At 49.6% G+C, this 19,533-nt stretch overlaps 2 protein-coding genes across 2 annotated transcripts in view; both read right to left on the bottom strand.

The window, feature by feature from the left end:
- Positions 1-8,928: 8,928 nt before the first annotated feature.
- On the bottom strand, positions 8,929-9,893 carry LOC122153100 (olfactory receptor 1013-like). The gene is given in 2 exon segments (XM_042789206.1): positions 8,929-9,434; positions 9,437-9,893. Coding segments are annotated over 2 exon segments (963 nt in total).
- A 6,021-nt stretch (positions 9,894-15,914) lies between these two features.
- Positions 15,915-19,533, bottom strand: part of LOC122153101 (olfactory receptor 1013-like) — a 4,837-nt gene continuing 1,218 nt past the window's right edge. Inside the window, exon 2 of the mRNA XM_042789207.1 lies at positions 15,915-16,036. Coding sequence (XP_042645141.1) covers positions 15,915-16,036 — 122 coding nt within the window. The remainder of the gene's footprint in view (positions 16,037-19,533) is intronic.

A 19,533-nucleotide genomic window follows, 5' to 3' on the forward strand; every position in this document is an offset into this window, starting at 1 on the left:
CCGACGTGTCTGCTCGTCTCTCCTCGCGCCTGTGCCGCTCCTGCTGCGGCTGTCAGGCACTCTGGGGGTGGGAGGTCCAGCTGAAGGGTCAGCACGGAGCTCGTGGGCCCTCCCACGCAGACGTGTCCATGGGAACCCGGTGTCCCAGCTCTCCTCGAAGCTGTGGGGCTCTGGGCCGTGCAGCCCGTGCGGGTGGGGACTGAGCTGACTTCAGGAGATGCCACCATGAGGACACTTGGTGACTCCTTGGGGTGTCCTCCCAAGCTGGTTGCTGCCCTGCAGATGGCATATCTCTCCCCCAGAATTTCTGTGTAAAACCCATTGGGGAAACCCCGAGATGCTACAAGAAGGGAAAGGGTGATTGGTTGGGAAAATGAACTCTGTGTCCTTGGCAAGGAGTGGGGTGCTGAGACCTTGTGAAGGTTCCTGGTGGCAGGGTGAAATACTTAGTGATCTGCAGTGGATCCCTCTGCTCTCAGCGGGGTCTGATTGCTTCTCTGGGTACCTCAGGAGTGCAATCCCCCTCCATTTCAAGGGGCAGACACAGGGCAGCTCAGAACAAGACAAACGGACAGACCAGCTCACCTGCCCCTGCGCTAAGCCACAGAAAATCCTTTTGCCTCCCAGGACTTGTGGCTGCTCAGCCGGAGCACAGCAGAGGTGCTCAGCATTTCTGATTTCAGAGAAGAATGCCCAGAGGAGATGGGGCTGGGGTGGGGTTGGTGGTGTGGTAGGGTAGATCTTTCTGAAAGAAAAAAACAGAAACAAAAGCCTTAAACTCCTTGATACAGTCAAGTTTGCTTGGGATTGGGGGTGGAGATGCTGTCAAGCCCTTTGATGATGAGAGGGAATTCACCTGAGAAAATCTACCAGACCTGGCCCCTACGTGCCCCCTGCTCCCAGGCAGAGCCTGGCCTAGAGCATGTCCAACACATCTGGGAGCCCACGGGCCCTGCTCTTCACAGCACCCCTAGCCAGCACAATCCAGAGCAACAGCCAGGGAGCTGCACAAAGGTCCTGCCAAGCAGGAAAAAGGGAGGGGGCCTGAGGTGGGGTCATGAATGTGTGAGAGAAGTCATAGGTTTTACCCAGAGAAGTCTGTCCTCACTTGTCACTGTCTTTTCCCTCTTGTACAGGCCCCCGGGTTCATAGGGAGACCATGTCCAACAGCAGCTCCATCACCCACTTCCTCCTCCTGGCATTTGCAGACAGACGGGAGCTGCAGCTCCTGCACTTCTGGCTCTTCCTGGGCATCTACCTGGCTGCCCTCCTGGGCAACGGCCTCATCATCACAGCCATCGCCTGCGACCACCACCTCCACACCCCCATGTACTTCTTCCTCCTCAACCTCTCCCTCCTCGACCTGGGCTCCATCTCCACCACTCTCCCCAATTCCATGGCCAATTCCTTCCAGGATACCAGGGCTATCTCCTACCAAGTTTGTGCTGTCCAGGTCTTTTTCTTTGTATTTTTCCTTGGAGGAGAGTGTGCTCTTCTGACGATCATGGCCTATGACCGCTACGTTGCCATCTGCCAACCCCTGCACTATGGGACCTTCCTGGGCAGCAGAGCTTGTGTCCACATGGCAGCAGCTGGTTGGGGCACTGGGCTCCTCTATGCCACACTGCACACTGCCAACACATTTTCTCTACCACTCTGCCACTGACAATGTGGTGGACCAGTTCTTCTGTGAAATTCCCCAGATCCTCAAGCTCTCTTGCTCAGGCTCCTACCTCAGGGAAGTTGGACTAATTATTGTTACTGCATTATTAATCTTTGCTTGTTTTGTTTTCATTGTGATGTACCAAGGCAGATCTTCAGGGCTGTGTTGAGGATCCCCTCTGAGCAGGGACGGCACAAGGCCTTCTCCACATGCCTCCCTCACCTGGACGTGGTCTCCCTGTTCATCAGCACTTCATTTTTTGCCTACCTGAAGCCCCCCTCCATCTCGTCCCCATCCCTGGATCTGGTGGTGGCTGTTCTGTACTCAGTGGTACCTCCAGTTTTGAACCCCTTCATCTACAGTATGAGGAACAGGGAGCTCAAAGATGCGGTGAAGGAATTGATCCAACACACCTTGTTCCACCAGCAGTAACCTGCCTCACCTCTGCTGAGTACCCAGAGCTTGGCTTGTACCAGAGCTGTGATTTTATTTTTTCCTTAATTATTATCATAAGAGGTAACTGCTTGGCTTCATACCACATCTCTAGAGGCTTCATCTGTTGTGTCTGACCCTTTCACAAATGCCCTGAACTCTCTACCAGATCCGGCCTCCCTGAGAGCATCTCAGCAATAAAAGGGTCTCCTGTGTGCAGTGCCTGTAGGCTGGGTTGTCCTAACTAAGCTGCTGCCAAGAATAAGCCCAAGGAATTGGATTTTTAAAAATGTTTTTTCTCATTATTTTCTGACTGCGCTGTGGGTGATAAATTTGTGGCAATTTTGAGATCTATTGGACACCAAGTGGTGCTTTTAAAGACTATTATTGGTGTCCAGGGGCTGTGTAGATGCTGCAGGAGCTCTCCATTACCTCTTAGGCAGCCACATGTATAGAAGGGTTGACGGCATATAGTGTTCCCTGTGGAAAGGAGTCTGGAGGCATCAAGAAAGAATGGGCATTCTCTATGTGCCCTGGGGTGGGCAGTGAATGGACACTCAGGAGATGAGACACCCCTCAAAGTTGAAACTCATCCAGAGTAAAGCATTAATCCAGACACCCACAGGCCATGACCCTGCAGTTCAGTGTGAGTCAGTGAAAATGCAGCAGGCACAGGGAAAGGAGACTGGAGAAATGTGAAAGCTGCTCGATGAGCCCCAGGGAAGGGGGTCTCCTGCTTTCCTGGGCAGCAGGGCTGGTGGGGAGGCAGAGGTGGGACAAAAGCAGCTAGTATGGTTGCTAGTAAAGGTGCAGAGGGCCTGGATGAGGTGCAGGGGTCCTTGCTGGGGTTCAGGAAGCCCCAGGAGGGTGCAGGGGGCCCAGACAGATTTCAGGGAGTGTTCTTGTTGTGCAGGGTGTCTTGTTGGGGTGCAGGGTGTTCAGACAGGGTTAAAGGAGGCAGGCAGGCTGCATGGGGTCTTGGTGAGGTGCAGGGTGTTCAGACAGGGAACAGGGAGGCCAGGCAGCTTGCAGCGGGTCTAGTTGGTGTGTAGGGGGTTCAGACAGGGTGCAGGGGAATTTATTGGGCTGCAGGTTGTTCAGACAGGTTTCAGGGGGTGCAAGCAGGGTGCATGGGGGTTCTGATTGTGGTGCAGGGAGTCTAGGTGAGATGCAGGGGGGGCAGACATGGTTCAGGGGGGCCTTGTTCTGTTGCAGGGGGCCCACAGAGGGTGCCAGGTCCCAGAAAGGGTGCATGGGGTCTTGTTGTGGTGCAGGGGGTCTGGTAGGAGTGGAGGGTGTTCAGGCAAGGTGCAGAGCGTTGTTGTTGGGGTGCAGGGGGTCTGGTTTGGATGCAGGTTGTTTGGACAGGGTGCACTGGATATGTTTGTGGTGCATGGGGTCTGTTTGAGGAGTGGGGATCTCGTTGGGGTTCAGACAGTTTCAGGGATTCCAGGCAAAGTGCAGGGGGTCTCGTTGGTCTCTAGGGGGTTCAGTCAGGGTGCAGGGGGTTCAGACAGGGTTCAGGGAGTCCAGGAAATGTTCAGGGGCTTCTGTTTGGGAAGCAGGTGACCCAGACACGTTCCAGGGGTTCTGCTTGAGGTGCAGGGGTTTCAGACAGAGTTCAGGGGGTCCAGGTAAGGTGCGGGGAGTTCTGGTTGGCAAGCAGGGAGCCCAGACAGGGTTCAGGGGGTCTTATTGTGATTCAGGGGCTTCAGACAGTGTTCGGGGGGTCCAAGAAAGGTGCAGGGGGCTCTGGTTGTGATGCAGGGGGCCCAGACAGGGTGCAGGGGCTCTTGTTGGGGTGCTGGGTTTTTAGACAGGATTCAGGTGGATATGGTTGCGCTTCAGGTGACCTGGTTGAGATACAGGGAGCCTGGACAGGGTGCAGGGGGTTCAGACAAGTTTCAGGGGATCCAGGCAAGGTGCAGGGGATTCTAGCTGAGCTGCAGGGCCTCCAGGCAAGTTGCTGTGGTTTTTGTTGGGGTGCAGGTGGTTCAGATAGGGTTCAGGGAGTCCAGGCAAGAATCAGGGGGTCTGACTGGGGTTCAGGGGATCCGGGCAAGGTGCAGGGGTTTCTGGTTAGGGTGCAGGGGATCTGGTTGGGATCCAGGGGGTCATGTTGGCATGCAGGGAGTCCAGGCAAGTTGCAGGGGGTTCTGGTTGGGGTTCAGGGGGTTTGGCTGAGGTATAGGGTCTTCAGACAGGGTTCAGAGTGTCCAGTCAAGGTGCAGGGGGTTCTGGTCGGTTTGCAGGGGGTCTGTTTGTGATGCAAAGGGCCCAGACACAGTGCAGGGGGTATTGTGGTATAGGGGGTTCAGACAGTGTTCAGGGGGTTCTGTTTGGGATGCAGGGGATGTGTGTGGGGTGCAGGGTGTCCAGGCAAGTTGCAGGGGGTTCTGGTTGGGGTCCAGGGGGTCTGTTTTGGAATCATGGGACCCTGACAGGGTGCAGGGGTTCTTGTTGGTGTGCAGGGGTTTCAGACAGGGTTCAGGGTGTCCAGGCAAGGTGCATGGGATACTTTCTGGGGTGCAGGGGATATGGTTGGGATGCAGGGAGCCCAGACAGGGTGCAGGGGGTCTTGTTGTGGTGCAGGGGGTTCAGACAGGGTTGTTGGGAATCAGGCATTCTCTTTATTACAGCGCTGGGTCCACAGGGGATCACTCCACCTAGCATGCATGCCCTAGAATAAAAGCCCATTCTTCGCATACCTTAAGGACATTAATATTCACACATTTTCTGATAAGTGTCCACCTCTCTGCCTATCTACTACATTTATGTAATGCTGGTGTTGTAAAATTACACTACACATGCGCAGGGGTCTCGGGAGGTCGCCAGTGGTTGTTTGGGGAGTTAGCACCCCACTCCTTTTTCTCTTTGATGGGTAGGAGTCTTCTGAGGGCAATTTCTTCTCCTTGGATGTTTTCCAACTCTGTTGTCCAGCCAAGCTGTGCTTCCTTATCAGTTTGGTGTCACTTCACCTTAATTTAACCGGAGGCGATCACAGAACCTTTATGACTCGCTGGGATCCCAGTCTGGTTCATAACACCAAGGCCACAGCCATGACCAGTCAGCGGGCAGGCCTTCAAGCAGGGCTTGTTCTTGGCCTCTTGGGTGAGAGGTACAGACACAATGCTGAACAATATTCACGTTGTATTCAGTGCACACAGGGCTGTCCCAGACACTTGGCTTGCACCCTCCCCGTGGGTGTGACAGCCCGTGTTTCCTACCCACAGGGCTCCTTATGGACATCAGCAGGAAGGGTAACGTGTCCAGCCATTTAAAGACAGTCTCTACAAAAATCACTGTCAATTGCTTTTCCTCACCACAGCCTCACTGGATTCGGAGTGATGGGCACAATGACACTTTTGTTCTGTCTGTAGGGCTGTCAAAATTTTCTGCATTACCTGTCCAGTAAAAAAGGTCCCTGTCTCCATCTAGTGTGAGGGGAATACTAATCCCAGGAATTTTCTTTTTCAGCAACTTATTTTTTGCAGCAGTTGCTGCATCTGTGTGCTCACAAGGATAGGCCTCTAGTTGTCCTGAGAACACCTCTAAAACAATAAGGTCATACTCAAAATTACAGTGTTTAGGCATCTGAGTAAAATCAATTTGCAAATTTAAAATGGTCTCCGTGGTTTAGGGGGTGCAGCTATACTTTTCTTCTCCTGCTGTCCTGTATTATTCAGTTGAAAAGGTGACCTGACATTATGAAGACTGAAGAATTAGAGCACTTGGCTAACAAGCTTTAATCCTCTTTACACCTTAATTTCTGACAAAATGAAAGACCCATCCTCTTGTTCAAGCTTTCAAACTCTTTGATTAAATAAAAATGCATTAAAATTATGCAAACCCTAAATTTATGTGGATTATTAAGAGATGGAAATCACATGTTAAAGTGCTTCAACTTTCTTGTTTCTGTATTAGCTTTATCTTCAGTGATACAAGCATTTTAATGGTGTAGTCATTAGCTCAGTGGCTTCACCAAAGCATTGCATTGCTCTCATCCCACCGCAAAAATCATGTTGAAAATAGACAAATAACTAAAAAATACACAGAAAAGATAAAAATGGGGCAAACCAGGCAAAACTGAGAGCCCGAAATCAGGGTGAGAGAGAAGGTTTTCAAGCAATGTGAGAATGTCTCCACCTTTCCTTTGTGACCTTCTCAATAGCATCTCAATCAGAGAAATCTCTGAGCACAGAAAAGGATCCTGAGCATCCACCCCCCACCCCCAGCAGCTCTGCAGGGCTGGGTGCATTTAAGTTTCAGGTCATTGACACCCCCAGCTTCTTCATCCCTAAATACCTAATCTTAGTGCTGTCTGAGTAGTTGCTTTAGAGACTGTTCAGTCCGAGCTGAAATATTCCAAGCAAAGTTCCTGCCGCTTTGGTGAATGAGCCTGATCTCTGGCTCTTCCACGGTGGGGGAGGCACAATCTCAATGTTCCCTCAGCCCCTGCCCCCACCCTGACCCCGCCTCCACCACAAAATGTTGCTACCAGAGCTTCCTTCAGCACTTAAATTCAAGGTGCAGGGAGGGATGGCATGGTAGCTGTCACCTGGCTGGTCGCAGCCCTGAATTTTTGTCAAGGGAAGGGTCATTAAGGACCCATAGAAGGGTCCCAGCTCTTTAAATGAAACCCCATGCTCCTTGAATTGAATGGCTGACCATGAATTCTCTTGTCCGACAACTTTATTTTTACAAGCAGGATGGTAGGTGTTTGTCCAGTGGCGGGGGCCACAAGAGATTTCCACGGGGTACAGTATTTGCAGAGTTAAGAGATGATTATTCCCTGAGAGTTCACAGCTTTTCTCTCTGCAACTCATTTATTCTACTCATCTCCACAAGGTTTAGATCCCTTTACATCAATGTTACTCCTCTCCAACCGTGCATTTTCCTTTACCTGAGTCTTCACAACCGTTGGAATTAAATTCGTAGACTCATAGTCTGATTATTTCGGGTTTTCTCCTGCTCTATGGCCTGTATCATTTATTGATTTGTTATCTGGGAGCGATCTGTTACTTACAGGAGGTCTTCTAGATACTGTGGTAAGCACCTCTTTTCATCCTCCAAACTACAAATCCAGGTCAGTAGGACTTCATTTTGAGCCATGTCCACCTCTTATTGCCCTTTTAATGTTCTGATAACAAATTTCAATACAATTATTCTAATAAAACCAAGGATTTACTAGCACAAGTCCCCTTTGGATGACTGGACTTTGTCCAGCCTTGCTTGGCCCCACTTATGGGAGCGACTGTGATTGAGTCCACTGCAGGGATCAGGTTCATGAACACTGTATCAGTTCCACTTCGAATAATATATACATGCATATAAGTAATTAATCAGAAGAAAATTTTTGTAGTAACTTGATAGATTAAATAATACGCTTGCTGCCAATATTGATTGATGCTACTATTGACTGATATTTATGTTAATATATATACTTGCCTTATTTTTACTAATTTCGTAGTAACATGAAATAAATATACTTGCTTTACTAATCATAAGTATACTTGCCTTGCTATTGGTAACTTGTTAAAATATGTAATTTAGATTAAGAAATTAAAAAATTAGAAATTAATTATTTTAGAATAAGAAAATCGGGAAATAAAGCCTCCTTGTGTAATAGGGAACCCTGCAAACCCACTGCTGTGATCACTGCACACCTGCAGGTCGGGTCACCCTTTAGGTAGTGACATTGCTGTTAGTCTTCATGCAGCAGCACAGGGCAGTGGGGGGGTCGGTCCCCATCTCTGGCCATGCATCCAGCAGCTGAAGGCAGCAGTAACTGAAGACAGCGATCCCCCAGGAGCCCTTCTGACCTTCAGTTGTGTCCCCTCCCCACATCTTGCGCACCCCCAGCCTATTCAGTGGGGTCAGACTGAGAAACAGAGAAGGCCTTGATGCTGTGCAGACACCTTCTATCAACAGCAAAATCATCGGTGTGTTATCAGCACTGGTTTTGTCACCAATACAAAGCACAGTACCTCATGGGCTGCTATGAAGAAAATTTACTTCATCCCAGCCAGATCCAGTCCATTGGGTCACTGGGTCCAGTATATTTCTAGTGGGGAAGGAGGGCTGAGGTGAAAAACCTGATCCTCCAAGGGTGAAGGGACTGGGGCAACGGCGTGGCTGTCCTGGTCTCTGTCCAAGATGTTGGGTGAGCAGAGAAGAGGAGCCGGAGCTGGAGCCAGAGGAGCAGAGCTGGAGCAGGGACTTGCTCATTCCTCTGGGGACAGGGGAGGGAGATTCAGGTGAGGATCTTGTTTTAGCCCTCAGAAAAAGGAGCTGCTCCCCTCATCCCAGCCTCTCCACCTGCCCTTGCAGCAGGAGAAGCAAAAGCTTCTTAATCAGCTGCTGCAATCCCCAGCTAGATCCTGAGACATGCCTGCCACAGGGCCTGGCCAGAGGAGGGAGGAGATGTGCATGGCTGTAACCCACCTGAGCCACCCACTAGAAATGATCCATTTTTCCTTGGCTACTTGAAAGTAAACCTTCATTAGTGGCTGACATGCAAGGTTCATGCTTTTGAAATGTGTACCACAGTGAGAAAGAACCACTCATGATGGCCCTTGGCAAATATTCAGGGTAGTCCAAATACACTTTGTTATCTCTTCCAGAAAATAAAACCTCGATTTTTCAACAGTTCCCACACATAAGGCTAGCAAGGTGTTTATTATCAAGGAAAAAGCCAACCCATGACGTTTCCAGCATTGCTTTCAGAACAATAAGATTTCTCTACAAGGACCTTTTGCTTTCCCCCTCCACCACTCCACAATCAGTCTCAGTGGCATGCACATCTGAGCACCCAGTTGGTATCTGGAGCTTTCCTACTCACCAAGGTAGCTGTGGGTGCAGGTCATGGCTCTCCTGAACATTTTCCTGCAGGCCTCCTTGACGTCCCTGTTCCGCAGGCTGTAGATGAGGGGATTGACTAGGGGCGTGAGGATGGTGTAGAAAAAGGAGAACACTTTGTTGAGCTGCCTCAGTGAGGCTCTTCTAGGCAGCATGTAGACAAGGATGATGGTGCCATAGAAAATGGTGACAAGAGTGAGATGAGAGGAGCAGGTGGAGAAGGCCTTCTGCCTGCCTGTGCTGGATGGGATCCTCAGGACGGCAGCTATGATGCACACATAGGAGACCAGTGTGAACAGGAAGGGAAAAACTGCATCCAAGATACCAAAGATGAAAGAAACAATTGTGACTGCTCTGGTGTCACTGCAGGCAAGCTCCAGCAATGGGGTGAAATCACAGAAGAAGTGGTCAATTGCCTTGGGGCCACAGAACTGCAACTGGGATAAGAAGATTGTGACAACCACCAGCAGCAGTGAACCCACAGCCAAGATGCAACTGCCAGGCGTAAAGAGACCTTCCAGGTCATGAGGCTTGCATAGAGCAAAGGCTGGCATATGGCCAGGGACCGATCGTAGGACATGGCTGCCAGCAGGTAACACTCAGTAGTCGCAAAGGAAGCAAAGAAGTAGAACTGAGCCATGCAGCCACGTGCAGAGATGCTGCTGTCCCCCGTCACAAAGCTGGCCAGCAGCCGTGGCAGGATGGTGGAGCTGTAGCAGGCCTCCAAAGAGGACAGATTGCCCAGGAAGAAGTACATGGGGGTGTGCAGATGCTGGTCTGCCACCACCAGCACGATTACGAGGATGTTCCCAACCATGGTGACTGAGTAGATCATAAGCAAGAGGAGAAAGAGTGGTTTCTGGAGCGTGGGGACATCATGTATTCCCAGCAGCACAAAAGCTGTAGATGATGTCCCATTGCCATCTTCCCCTTCGGCCATGCGGTGTTGTTTGTCTTTTATTTCTTCAGTTGCCACAAAGAGGGTCTACGAGAAAGAAACACATTTCAGTGTTTACCTTCAACATCTTTTTTTGTGCAGGACATCTTTCTCTTCACATGAGCTTTATGTGTTTTGCGCCTAGTGAAAGCAGAAAATAAATGTCCTTCCTAATGCGTAAAGAACACTCATCCCAGCAGACCCACCACAGACTCTAGAGGTGAGCTGCCCAACAGAAATTCTTCTTTCTCACTGTGGAATAAATCTATGATATGCATTTGCTCACACAGAATTCACATGCCTGTGGGTACGCCCTGGAAGACATGTTATGTGTCTTGACGATCAGAAAAGCCCGTTGTGTGAGATGTGCTAGGCACCATCCTTCCTCCAAAGCAAGGGCTGGGCACATCGCAAGCTGAGGAACACTCACACGAGAAAGAAAGGTTTTCTATCCCACTGCTTCCCCACCACCCCACAGGCCAATTTCTTCCTTTGAGAAAAGGCAGAGCGGGAGTTACTGCTTCAGAGGACCAAGGGACTGTGCTGTGGGACTGCCAGAGAGCATGCTAAAAATCACATTGTGGGTCAAAATGTAGCATAAAAAGTGGCAAGGAGGTGATCAAAAAAAAGATTGGGAAGGGATAACTGGGAGTCAACTGAGCCACATGGGAGAGATCGTGCAGGGAAAAAGCATGGGAGGAAGAAAGGAGAAAAAACCACTCTTTTCAGTGGTGCATTCCATTTAAAGGTACGGTGGACAAACAACTGCAATGGGTTCCCTGTAAAGGTAATGGAGGCTCCATCCTTGTGGATATTAAAACTCAACTGGACATGGTCCTGAGCCACCTGCTCTACCTGACCCTGCTTTTAGGACCAGATGATATCCTGAGGAGGCTTCCAAGCACAGCTACGCTGTGGTGCAAAGCTGCTGGGCAGAACCATTTGCTTCATGTCTTTTCCTCCTCAGCAGTGGTTCCTGATGGTTTTGGGACTGCCTCCTTGCAAATCCCAGCCCAGAGGCAGGACCTCACCATGGCCAGCTGCATCTGTGGGGCTCCCTGAGAAAGTGGGGTACTGAGAAGGCTGTCCCCAGTGTGCCTGGGGGGTGAGGTGGTACCGGATCGGGGTCAGGGACATAGGCAATGCCAGGACATGCCTCAGCACATGGTTGAAGAAATCTCATGACCAAAACCACAGATCTTTGCAACAGCCATTCCCTCCAAGGGTATGAAACCCCCCTCCTGGGCTGGTAGGCATGTCCTCCAGAGGTGACACTCACAGGAACCATTCTGAGAGTTTGCCAAAAGCTACTCAGGCTTACTCATACCCCCAGGCCTCTCCACTGTATGTGGCTGAGAAAGCTGAGAGTTGGAGAACGAACCTGACATGATCATAGGTCTGAGAGAGTGAGGAAACTGACACCACCACCAAAAACAATAAGATGAACAACTAGGACAAAAGACAGCTGAAATATCCCTGTGAGAGATGAAGTGAAGGGCACAGGCAGTGTGGTCCCGCACAGCCTGCCAAAATGCTTCACCCACCCAGCCAAGGTGGGAGAGTGTCCCAGGGCTGTCCCTGGGATCTCTGCTGTGCGGTGCCAGGGGCTCAGGGAAGGCAGGAGCTGGGGTGGGAAGACATGCAGAACAGGACAAGGCCGAGACTCAGGTCTCTATGCTCTCATTTCTCTTGTTCAAAGACCCAGCAGATTGCCTAGTAACACCCAGACTTCACCCACCCTTAGCACATCCACCACAAACCTGCAGTCCTTGTCATGAAGGGGGTGACATCTGCTCTGATGATGAGTCTCCAGCAGCACCTGAAGAGTCCCTGTTTGCTGAAGGGTCCCAGGGTTTATAGCAGAAAGGAGACTAAAGGATCCTCCTGCAGCACGTCCCTCCTGAGGCTTTGCAGAGACTAAGAACAACATAATTGCCTCCCTGGAGGGGCGGAAGCTCTGAGGTGGTGGAGTCTCTGTCAACAGCTCCAGGCAGTGCTGAACCCCAGAAACATGATGTAAACTGAGGCAAGGCAACTGAACCAGGGACATCTCTGCATCTTGTGAGCAGGACAAGAGATTCCCCAGAAATGGGATTCACCTCACTTCCCTTCAGATGAAAGCACCTGTGTCAGCTCCCATAGAATGAGGAAGCCTCAGACCTTCTGGGGTGGAGGGGCCTGGCTTCTTTGGAGCTGAAGTCAGCAAAGCAGCCAGTATGTCCTTCCAGAGAGGATTCCTCTCTCCTCAGGGAAGGTGAACAGGGGCCTCATTTTCTCCTTAACTAGCCAAGGGAACCAGTGGACATGACTCCTTCCAGTCCTAATGGACTTCACTGTGGGAGAACCATCTCCTCTGCCTCTGCCCAGGCTGGAAAGGCAGGAGGAGGAGGCCCAGTGGGCACAGACATTTGTGCTGTTGCTCTTGTGAACAAGAGATGTGAATCACAGTTTATCTTGGGAGCCTCACACTGAAATGTAAAGTGCTGGGGGTCCAAGCCCAAGCTGGACAGAGGCACTCCTCATCCTGTTGGCGATGGGCAAGGAAGTGGGGGAACTCTTTTTCCAGCACAATTCATGTCCTTTCTTTGAACACTGAATCCTTTTGGTACGTTTCTGCGCTCCATGCAGATGTTGCAGATACCCAAAGACATCAGCACTGGCCCCAGGAACCCATGCCCAGGCTATCCCCCCCCATTTCTGTTTGTTGACTCCCATCTGTATGGCGTTTCCCTTCCAGCTGGACCCCACCCTTCCCATCCAATCCTCACTGCTTTGGCAATTGGGCTGTACAGGTTGCACTCAGGCCATTGTGCCTGGTGACAATGGAGACAAGGTCCTGTCCTGCTCATGCCTCCCCCTTGGCTCTCTCATCTGGAGGAAAGCCCACCTGATGAGCTACAGGTCTGAGAAACTGGCATCTGCTCCCACCAAGCAAACCAGGTTCTTTGCCAGGAACACTGTAAGGAACCGAAGGAGTTAATGCCCCAATCATTCATCGACACAGAAAACTTTGACAAGCTGTGGCCTTTGTGGTTAGTCTAAGGAATGCTGCCCAAGGAAGCGGGGAGAATACTAAAGGGTGCACAGCTCCACTCCCTCGCGGTTGTATTGCCAACTTCCTTAGATAAGCCTCAAAGGAGGGAAACGTGGACTGAGTGAAACCATATGCTCAATTTAAAAGATTGATAAGAGAGAGAAATGACCAGCATCAGATGGACCTAAGCAAAAACTAAGGGGAGGGGTGGAGGGGTGTGGTGTGGTGTGCAAGCATGACTCAATTGGACAAGGGGGTTGGTGCATCCCATCCCCCCTCAACTCATGTGCAGAACCCATGACCCACCTTTTCCTTGTCTCTCATGGAAATGAGTTTGTGGAATTCCTGCCTCTCTTGGAATAGTATGCTAATCATCTGATAAGAAGAACTTAAAAGGAGAAAGAAAACTTTGCTCAGGGTGCACCCACCAGCCAAGATTACCAGACCCAAGGCAATGCTGGAACCTGGGGTGGTGAACTGGGCTCTTCCTCTCCTTTCCTTTTCTTTTACTTCCTACCTTTTCTTTTTTATATATTTATCAATAAGAAGCCACATTCTTTACTATCCTTTCCCAAGTTTTAGTTGTTTCTACCACAAGCAAAACATTTCAACTGGTTATTTGGTGTCATTTCACCTTCATTTAACCTGAGGGAATCACAGAAACTTTAAGAATCCCTGGACTCCCAGTCTTGGTCATTACAAACACTCTGACCATGTGATGTATGGGAAGGAGGAAAAGTTTTATGTAATCACATCTGTGATTTTGATTTAAGGTACTAATTTTGATTAAGGTACTCATTTAAGGTGTCACTTATAATCTTTGAAGGTATGAATATTCTTTGGTTTGTTATATAAAAAATATAGGATGTTCTTCAAATACTAAAAATATATAGAAATATTTTTATATCCTTGGCCTGTTATAGCAAAGAATATATTTATACGTACATGCATACCTATAAATAAGGAATATACATAGCCTATGTTATATTTTTTTGTTATGTTTCTAGTCTCTGAATACTAACTGCCATTACTGCAGGCATCCCCAACTGTCAGGAGGAAATACATGGACTGACACCAGCTCCGATCTTCACACTCTTTCAACTGCCAACAATAGGATATTTGCCTATTCTGGCACTGTTGAGGGAAGAGGATCAGGCTGAAGACATACTGAAGTTTTCAGGGTTTGATGATGTCCTGGGTTTGAGTGAGGGGTGGGTTTTTTTTTTGTAGCAGGGGAGGGGGCTATTGGGGTGGCCCCCTGTGAGAAGCTTCTCGAAGCTCCCCCAGCTCCAAGTCAGCTCCACTTCTGTTTGGGAAATTGAGCCAATCAGCTGCGCCTCTGCAATAATGTATTTAAGAAGGGACGTGGTGACGGGCAGTGGGACTTGTGAGGAGGAGTTGCTGCAGCTGCATGAACACCAAGGTCAGTGGAGGAATGGAGGAAGAAAGGAGGGGGGAGGTGTGCCGGAGCAGAGACCCCCCTGTATCCTGTGGTGAGACGGCAGGGCAGTCCCCCCTGCCACCCATGGAGATCTACGGTTGAGCAGACACTGATTTATGGCCTGTATTTTTTTGTCTGAATGATCAAGGTGCTGTGCCTGAAGAACGCTGGGGTCTTTTTGGAAAAGGTAGCCCCGCTGTTGTGGTTGTGGGAGATGTTCATGAAGACTGGAAGACAGGAAATGTCACTCCTATCTTCACGGAATGCTTAAAGGAAGACCCAGACTCACCTCCATCCCTGGAAAGTGATGGAGAAAATCCTCCTGGAAAGCATTTGCAGCCATTTGAAGGACAAGAAGGTGATTTGGAGGAGCCCTCCAGGATGAGATGACTAGCTTCCTAGGCTAGGGGAGAGCAGTGTATATTGTTGATCTTGACTTCAGTAAGGTCTTTGACCCGTCTCCCATAACATCCCCACAGACGAGCTGACAAAGTACAGGTTACAGAAGTAGACAGTGCAGGGGGTTGAAAACTGGCTGAACGGCTGAACCCAGTGAACTGTGATGAGGGACTAAAAGTCCAGCCCGGGGGCAGTCACTTGTGATGTACCCAGGGGTCAATATTTGGCATAATAATTTTTAAGTTCTTTATTCATGGACTGTGCTGATTTTGGCTGGGATAGAGTTAATTTTCTTCACAGTAGCTGGTATGGGGCAATGGTTTGGATTTATACTGGATACGCCATTGATAGCACAAGGAAGTTTCCATGACGGCTGAGCTGCGCTGAGACAGAGTCAAGGTCTTTTCTGCTCCTTCATCCCACCCCAGCAGCGAGGAGGCTGGGAGGCACAAGGAACTGAGAGGGGACACATCCGGGACAGCTGAACCCAGCTGACCCCAGGGATATTCCATAGCATATGATGTCATGACCAGCAAGAAAACTGGGAGGGAGCTTTGCCAGTGCTGCTATTTCTCAGGGACTGCCTGGGCATGGGTTGGTTGGTGGTAAGTAACTGGGGGGTTTTTGCATCACTTGTTTTTGTTTCTTTTCTTTTTTTTTTTTTTTTTTTTGTATAATTTTATTTAATTTTTAATTATTAAACTGTCTTTATCTCAACCCACAAGTTTTCCCAATTTTACCCTTCTAGTTCTTTCCCCCATCCCACTGGGTGGGGGAGCCACTGAGCTTAGCCTTGTCTTTTAATCATGGCATTCATCTTTAGTACCTAAGGTGGGGCTCAAAGCATTTGAGATAACGACAGATTAGACCGGAGCATATTAAAGAAATTTAGAATTGTTCATACCTGTTTAATAGTTGCTGGTCATTACCTGTTCTCAATATTTGTTTATCTGATCTGTGCCATGCGCCCTTTTTTGCTGTACATATTAAAGACTGGTTTGGGATTTTGCAGTTTGCTGTGCCCTAGCACTTGGTGGAGTTTTGCCTGGGAGATTTATTAGAAAACCACTGGCCTTGAGCTTACTCTGGTATTTGGGCTCTTCACTGGTGTGACCCCTGTACTTTGGGAACCAACAGAGAAAATTAACAATTACACTTTTTCCTTCTCCTCCAAGAGCCAATCAGTGGCGGATACACAGAATGGCACCTCCACCACCTTATTCTGTGTGGCAGATGTTTTCTCCATGTTATTAGGGGAGGAAGAAGCTTCTCCTAAGAGGGAGCAGGATTGAGAATCAAAAGGCAGCCTGTTCTGCAGCAGCGCAGTCACTGAGAACAAGATGGGGAAGGGATGGAAATCGCAAATGAGTCACAAACCAGCTGATCCCTGTCTCTAAGTGAGTGGTGAGAAATGTGAAACTATTTCAGCCGCCATCTGGGTGAGCTAATTATCAGCTGGCTGCTCTGATACCAGGATATTGGGGCAAATAGTCAGGAATTAGAGGGTAAGGAAGCCCAGCAGCTGGGGTTTCCTCCTGGCGCTGTGTCCAGACACATCCCTGCAGTGTCCCGGAGCCACTCCCCACCCCCCAACTGCTCCAGCCAGGGCTGCAGGGATCGATCCTTCAGCCTCACAGCTCCTCTTCCCTGTGATGCCCCTCAGATGTGCACAGCCACTCTGCTCCGAGCCCCACGGCCATGGGGTGCCATCGGTGATGGCGACCTGACACCCCCCTAGTTCTACTGCCGTGTGCTCATGAGTGCATGGGCGACTGCTGACGATGTGTCTTCCAAAAACCAATATTTGGGTGTGTGGTCTCAATGCTATTTTGATGATAATAGAATCACCCACACCAGCCGTACACCCGCACTTTGACTTAAAGATACTCCAGCACTGGTGAAATCACAAGCTTATTGCACAGCCATGTGCATACTCCTGGCCTATCCTGGTTTGAGCCTGGTCGGCAGCCAACCACCATGCAGCAGCTCTCTCTCCCTTCTCCTCCGGCAATAAAAGGACAGAGAGGCAGGCTTGGGGTTCGAGATAGGACTGGGATGGGGAAAAATCACCCTTTATGGTCAAAAGCAAAAGACAGACTCGTTAGGGGAAGAAAAAAGAACATACATTTATTACAGACACCAACAACACATAACAGAGTAGGACAGTGAGAAGCATTGCCACATCTTGAGAACACCTTCTCCCCCACCCCTCCCTTCTTCCCGGGCTCAGCTCTGCTCCCGATATCTCTACCTCCTCCCCCAGTGGTGCGGGGGCAGGGAATGGGGGGTGCAGTCAGCGCTGCCACTTCCTTCATCTTTGGTGAATGGAGTTTCCGGAACTTGTTCCTCCTGCTCCATCGTGGTCCCCCTCTCACAGGAGACAGTCCTCCACAAACTTTCTCCAACATGAGTTCCTCCCATGGGCCACAGCGTTCCCCACACTGCTCCGTCATGGGTCACTAACTTTCTCCGACTGGATTCCCTCCCACAGCTGCAGCCCTTCCCGAGCTGCTCTGGCGTGGAACACCCCCGCATGCTGCGATCCTCCCAGTGCTGAATTACAGCAGTGGGGCTGCCTTTTCCCACGAGACCCCAGCGTTCTTCGGGCACAGCACCTAGATTGCCCAGGCGGAAGCCACAGACCATAAATCAGTGTCTGCTCCACTGTAGATCTTCATGGGTGGCAGGGGGGGCCGCCCTGCCATCTCACCACAGGATACAGAGGGGTCTCTGCTCCGGCACACCTCCCCCCTCCTTTCTTCCTCCTGTTCCTCCACTGACCTTGGTGTTCATGCAGCTGCAGCAACTCCTCCTCACAAGTCCGACTGCCCGTCACCACGTCCCTTCTTAAATACATTATCGCAGAGCGCAGCCGATTGGCTCAATTTCCCAAACAGAAGTGGAGCTGACGTGGAGCTGGGGGAGCTTTCGAGAAGCTTCTCCCAGGGGGCCGCCCCGATAGCCCCCTCCACTGCCACCAAAAAAAACCCACCACTCACTCAACCCAGGACAGCCACACAGCCGCAGATGATGTCTTAGCATCAAAACCTGCCATGTACCTGCTCCTGGCCTATCAGATACTACGGCATCAGGACTTCACAAACACCCACACAACCCACAGACCTCTTCCTGCTGTAGCACCTAATCGGTCACAAATGACTTTGCAAACACCTACATACGATGGGAGCTTATTCGAGGCCTACCAGCATCTCAGGCAATGCCTTCTTCTCCAGGGCGACATCGCTGATGCCTGCAGAACCCCTTCTGACTGGGCAGATGAGGTGCTCCACGGGCGTGCTTCTCTTAGAGTGTGCATTTGAAGACAGAGCCCAGAAAGCCAAAAATGAATATTGTAGCAGACAGAGAATATGGCAATGAGCCTTTCGAGGGCTGTTACAAGCCAGACCGGAAACGCGTGGAATCATAAATGATCTGTGATCCCCTTGGGTTAAATTAAGGTGAAATGACACCAAATGACCGGTTAAAATGTTTTACTTGTGGTAGAAACAACTTAATCTTGGGAAAGCATAGCAAGAAGTATGGCCTCTTATTGATAAACCTCTAAGAAAGAAAAGGAAGGAAGTAAAAGAAAAGGAAGAGAGAAAAAGAGTCAGAGTATCTGGATCATCAACACGAGTTCCATCATTGTGTCAGGTCTGGTAATCTTTAGTGGGGTTGCACCCCCAGAAAAGTTTTCTGTTGCCTTTTAAGTTCACTTTATCTGCGGATTTGCATACTAGATGAGAAGAGGCGGGTTCTTCTCAAACTTATTTCCATGAGAGATGAGGAAAAGGTGGAGCATGGATTCCACATGTGCGTGGAGAGGGGATGGGTTGCATTAACCATTTTGTCCAGTTGAATTGGTGGTCATGTTCTCCCCCAGCAACATTTACTTTTTCCCCAGTTGTGGGGGGACCTCAGCTGGACTGAGGCCCTGGGAAGGAACAACTTCGACCTTGAAAGGATTCCAAACTACCCCTGAGAGAGCAAGCAAGAACAGGAGGAGCTGCAAGATAAGCAAGCTTATCGACCACAGTAAGAGTGCATAGCAACTCTGAACCAATAAGAAAAGAGACATGTCGGAAGAACTGTTAACCCTGTACTTGGAACTAGTTTTAGGTGGATAGAGATACTAGAAAGCTTGGGAGCCTGAACTTTTGAACTCTTTATCTTACTACGCTTGCGTGTTAAGCTTATGCATATTAACTTCTCCACCCTGGCAAGAGCCAGGGTTCATTGCCATGAACATGTGATGTATGAACACCTACATGAAGGGGCGTGTTGGTAGGCAGTCTGGAAAATCTGTACACCCTTTAGAAAAAGTATAAAGGAACAAAGGAGGAGCGCAATAAGGGCTTTGTGGGGTATTTTGGGCTTTTTGTTTTGGGGCTTTGGTGTTAACTTGCTTTAAAGAAGAATCTGTCTTGTACTTTTGTCCGTCTCAACCATAGTTTTGTCCATCTCGATCGCAACACCCAGTTTTTGCTTCTTGGGCAATTATCCAGCCTTTAGCTCCATCTGGGGCAAGATATTCCACTCTTTTCCATATTTTGGCTCTTCTTCAAGGGTATAGTCATTAGCAAGGCCCACATCATTTATCAAGCTCCTAATTTAAAGTGTAAGCATTAACCTGAACATATGGTTTGACTCAGGTTATATATCCCAGCTTAGATTCTTCTCTAGAGATCTTGGCAATACAACTGCAAGGCAGTGGAGCTGCGTACCCTTTGATATACTCTGTGCTTCCCTGGGCAGATAGTTTGTTCCTT

The sequence above is a fragment of the Tyto alba genome, unplaced genomic scaffold (genome assembly GCF_018691265.1).
Source record: "Tyto alba isolate M040663 unplaced genomic scaffold, T.alba_DEE_v4.0 Super-Scaffold_15, whole genome shotgun sequence".
In the NCBI taxonomy this organism is placed as follows: domain Eukaryota; kingdom Metazoa; phylum Chordata; class Aves; order Strigiformes; family Tytonidae; genus Tyto; species Tyto alba.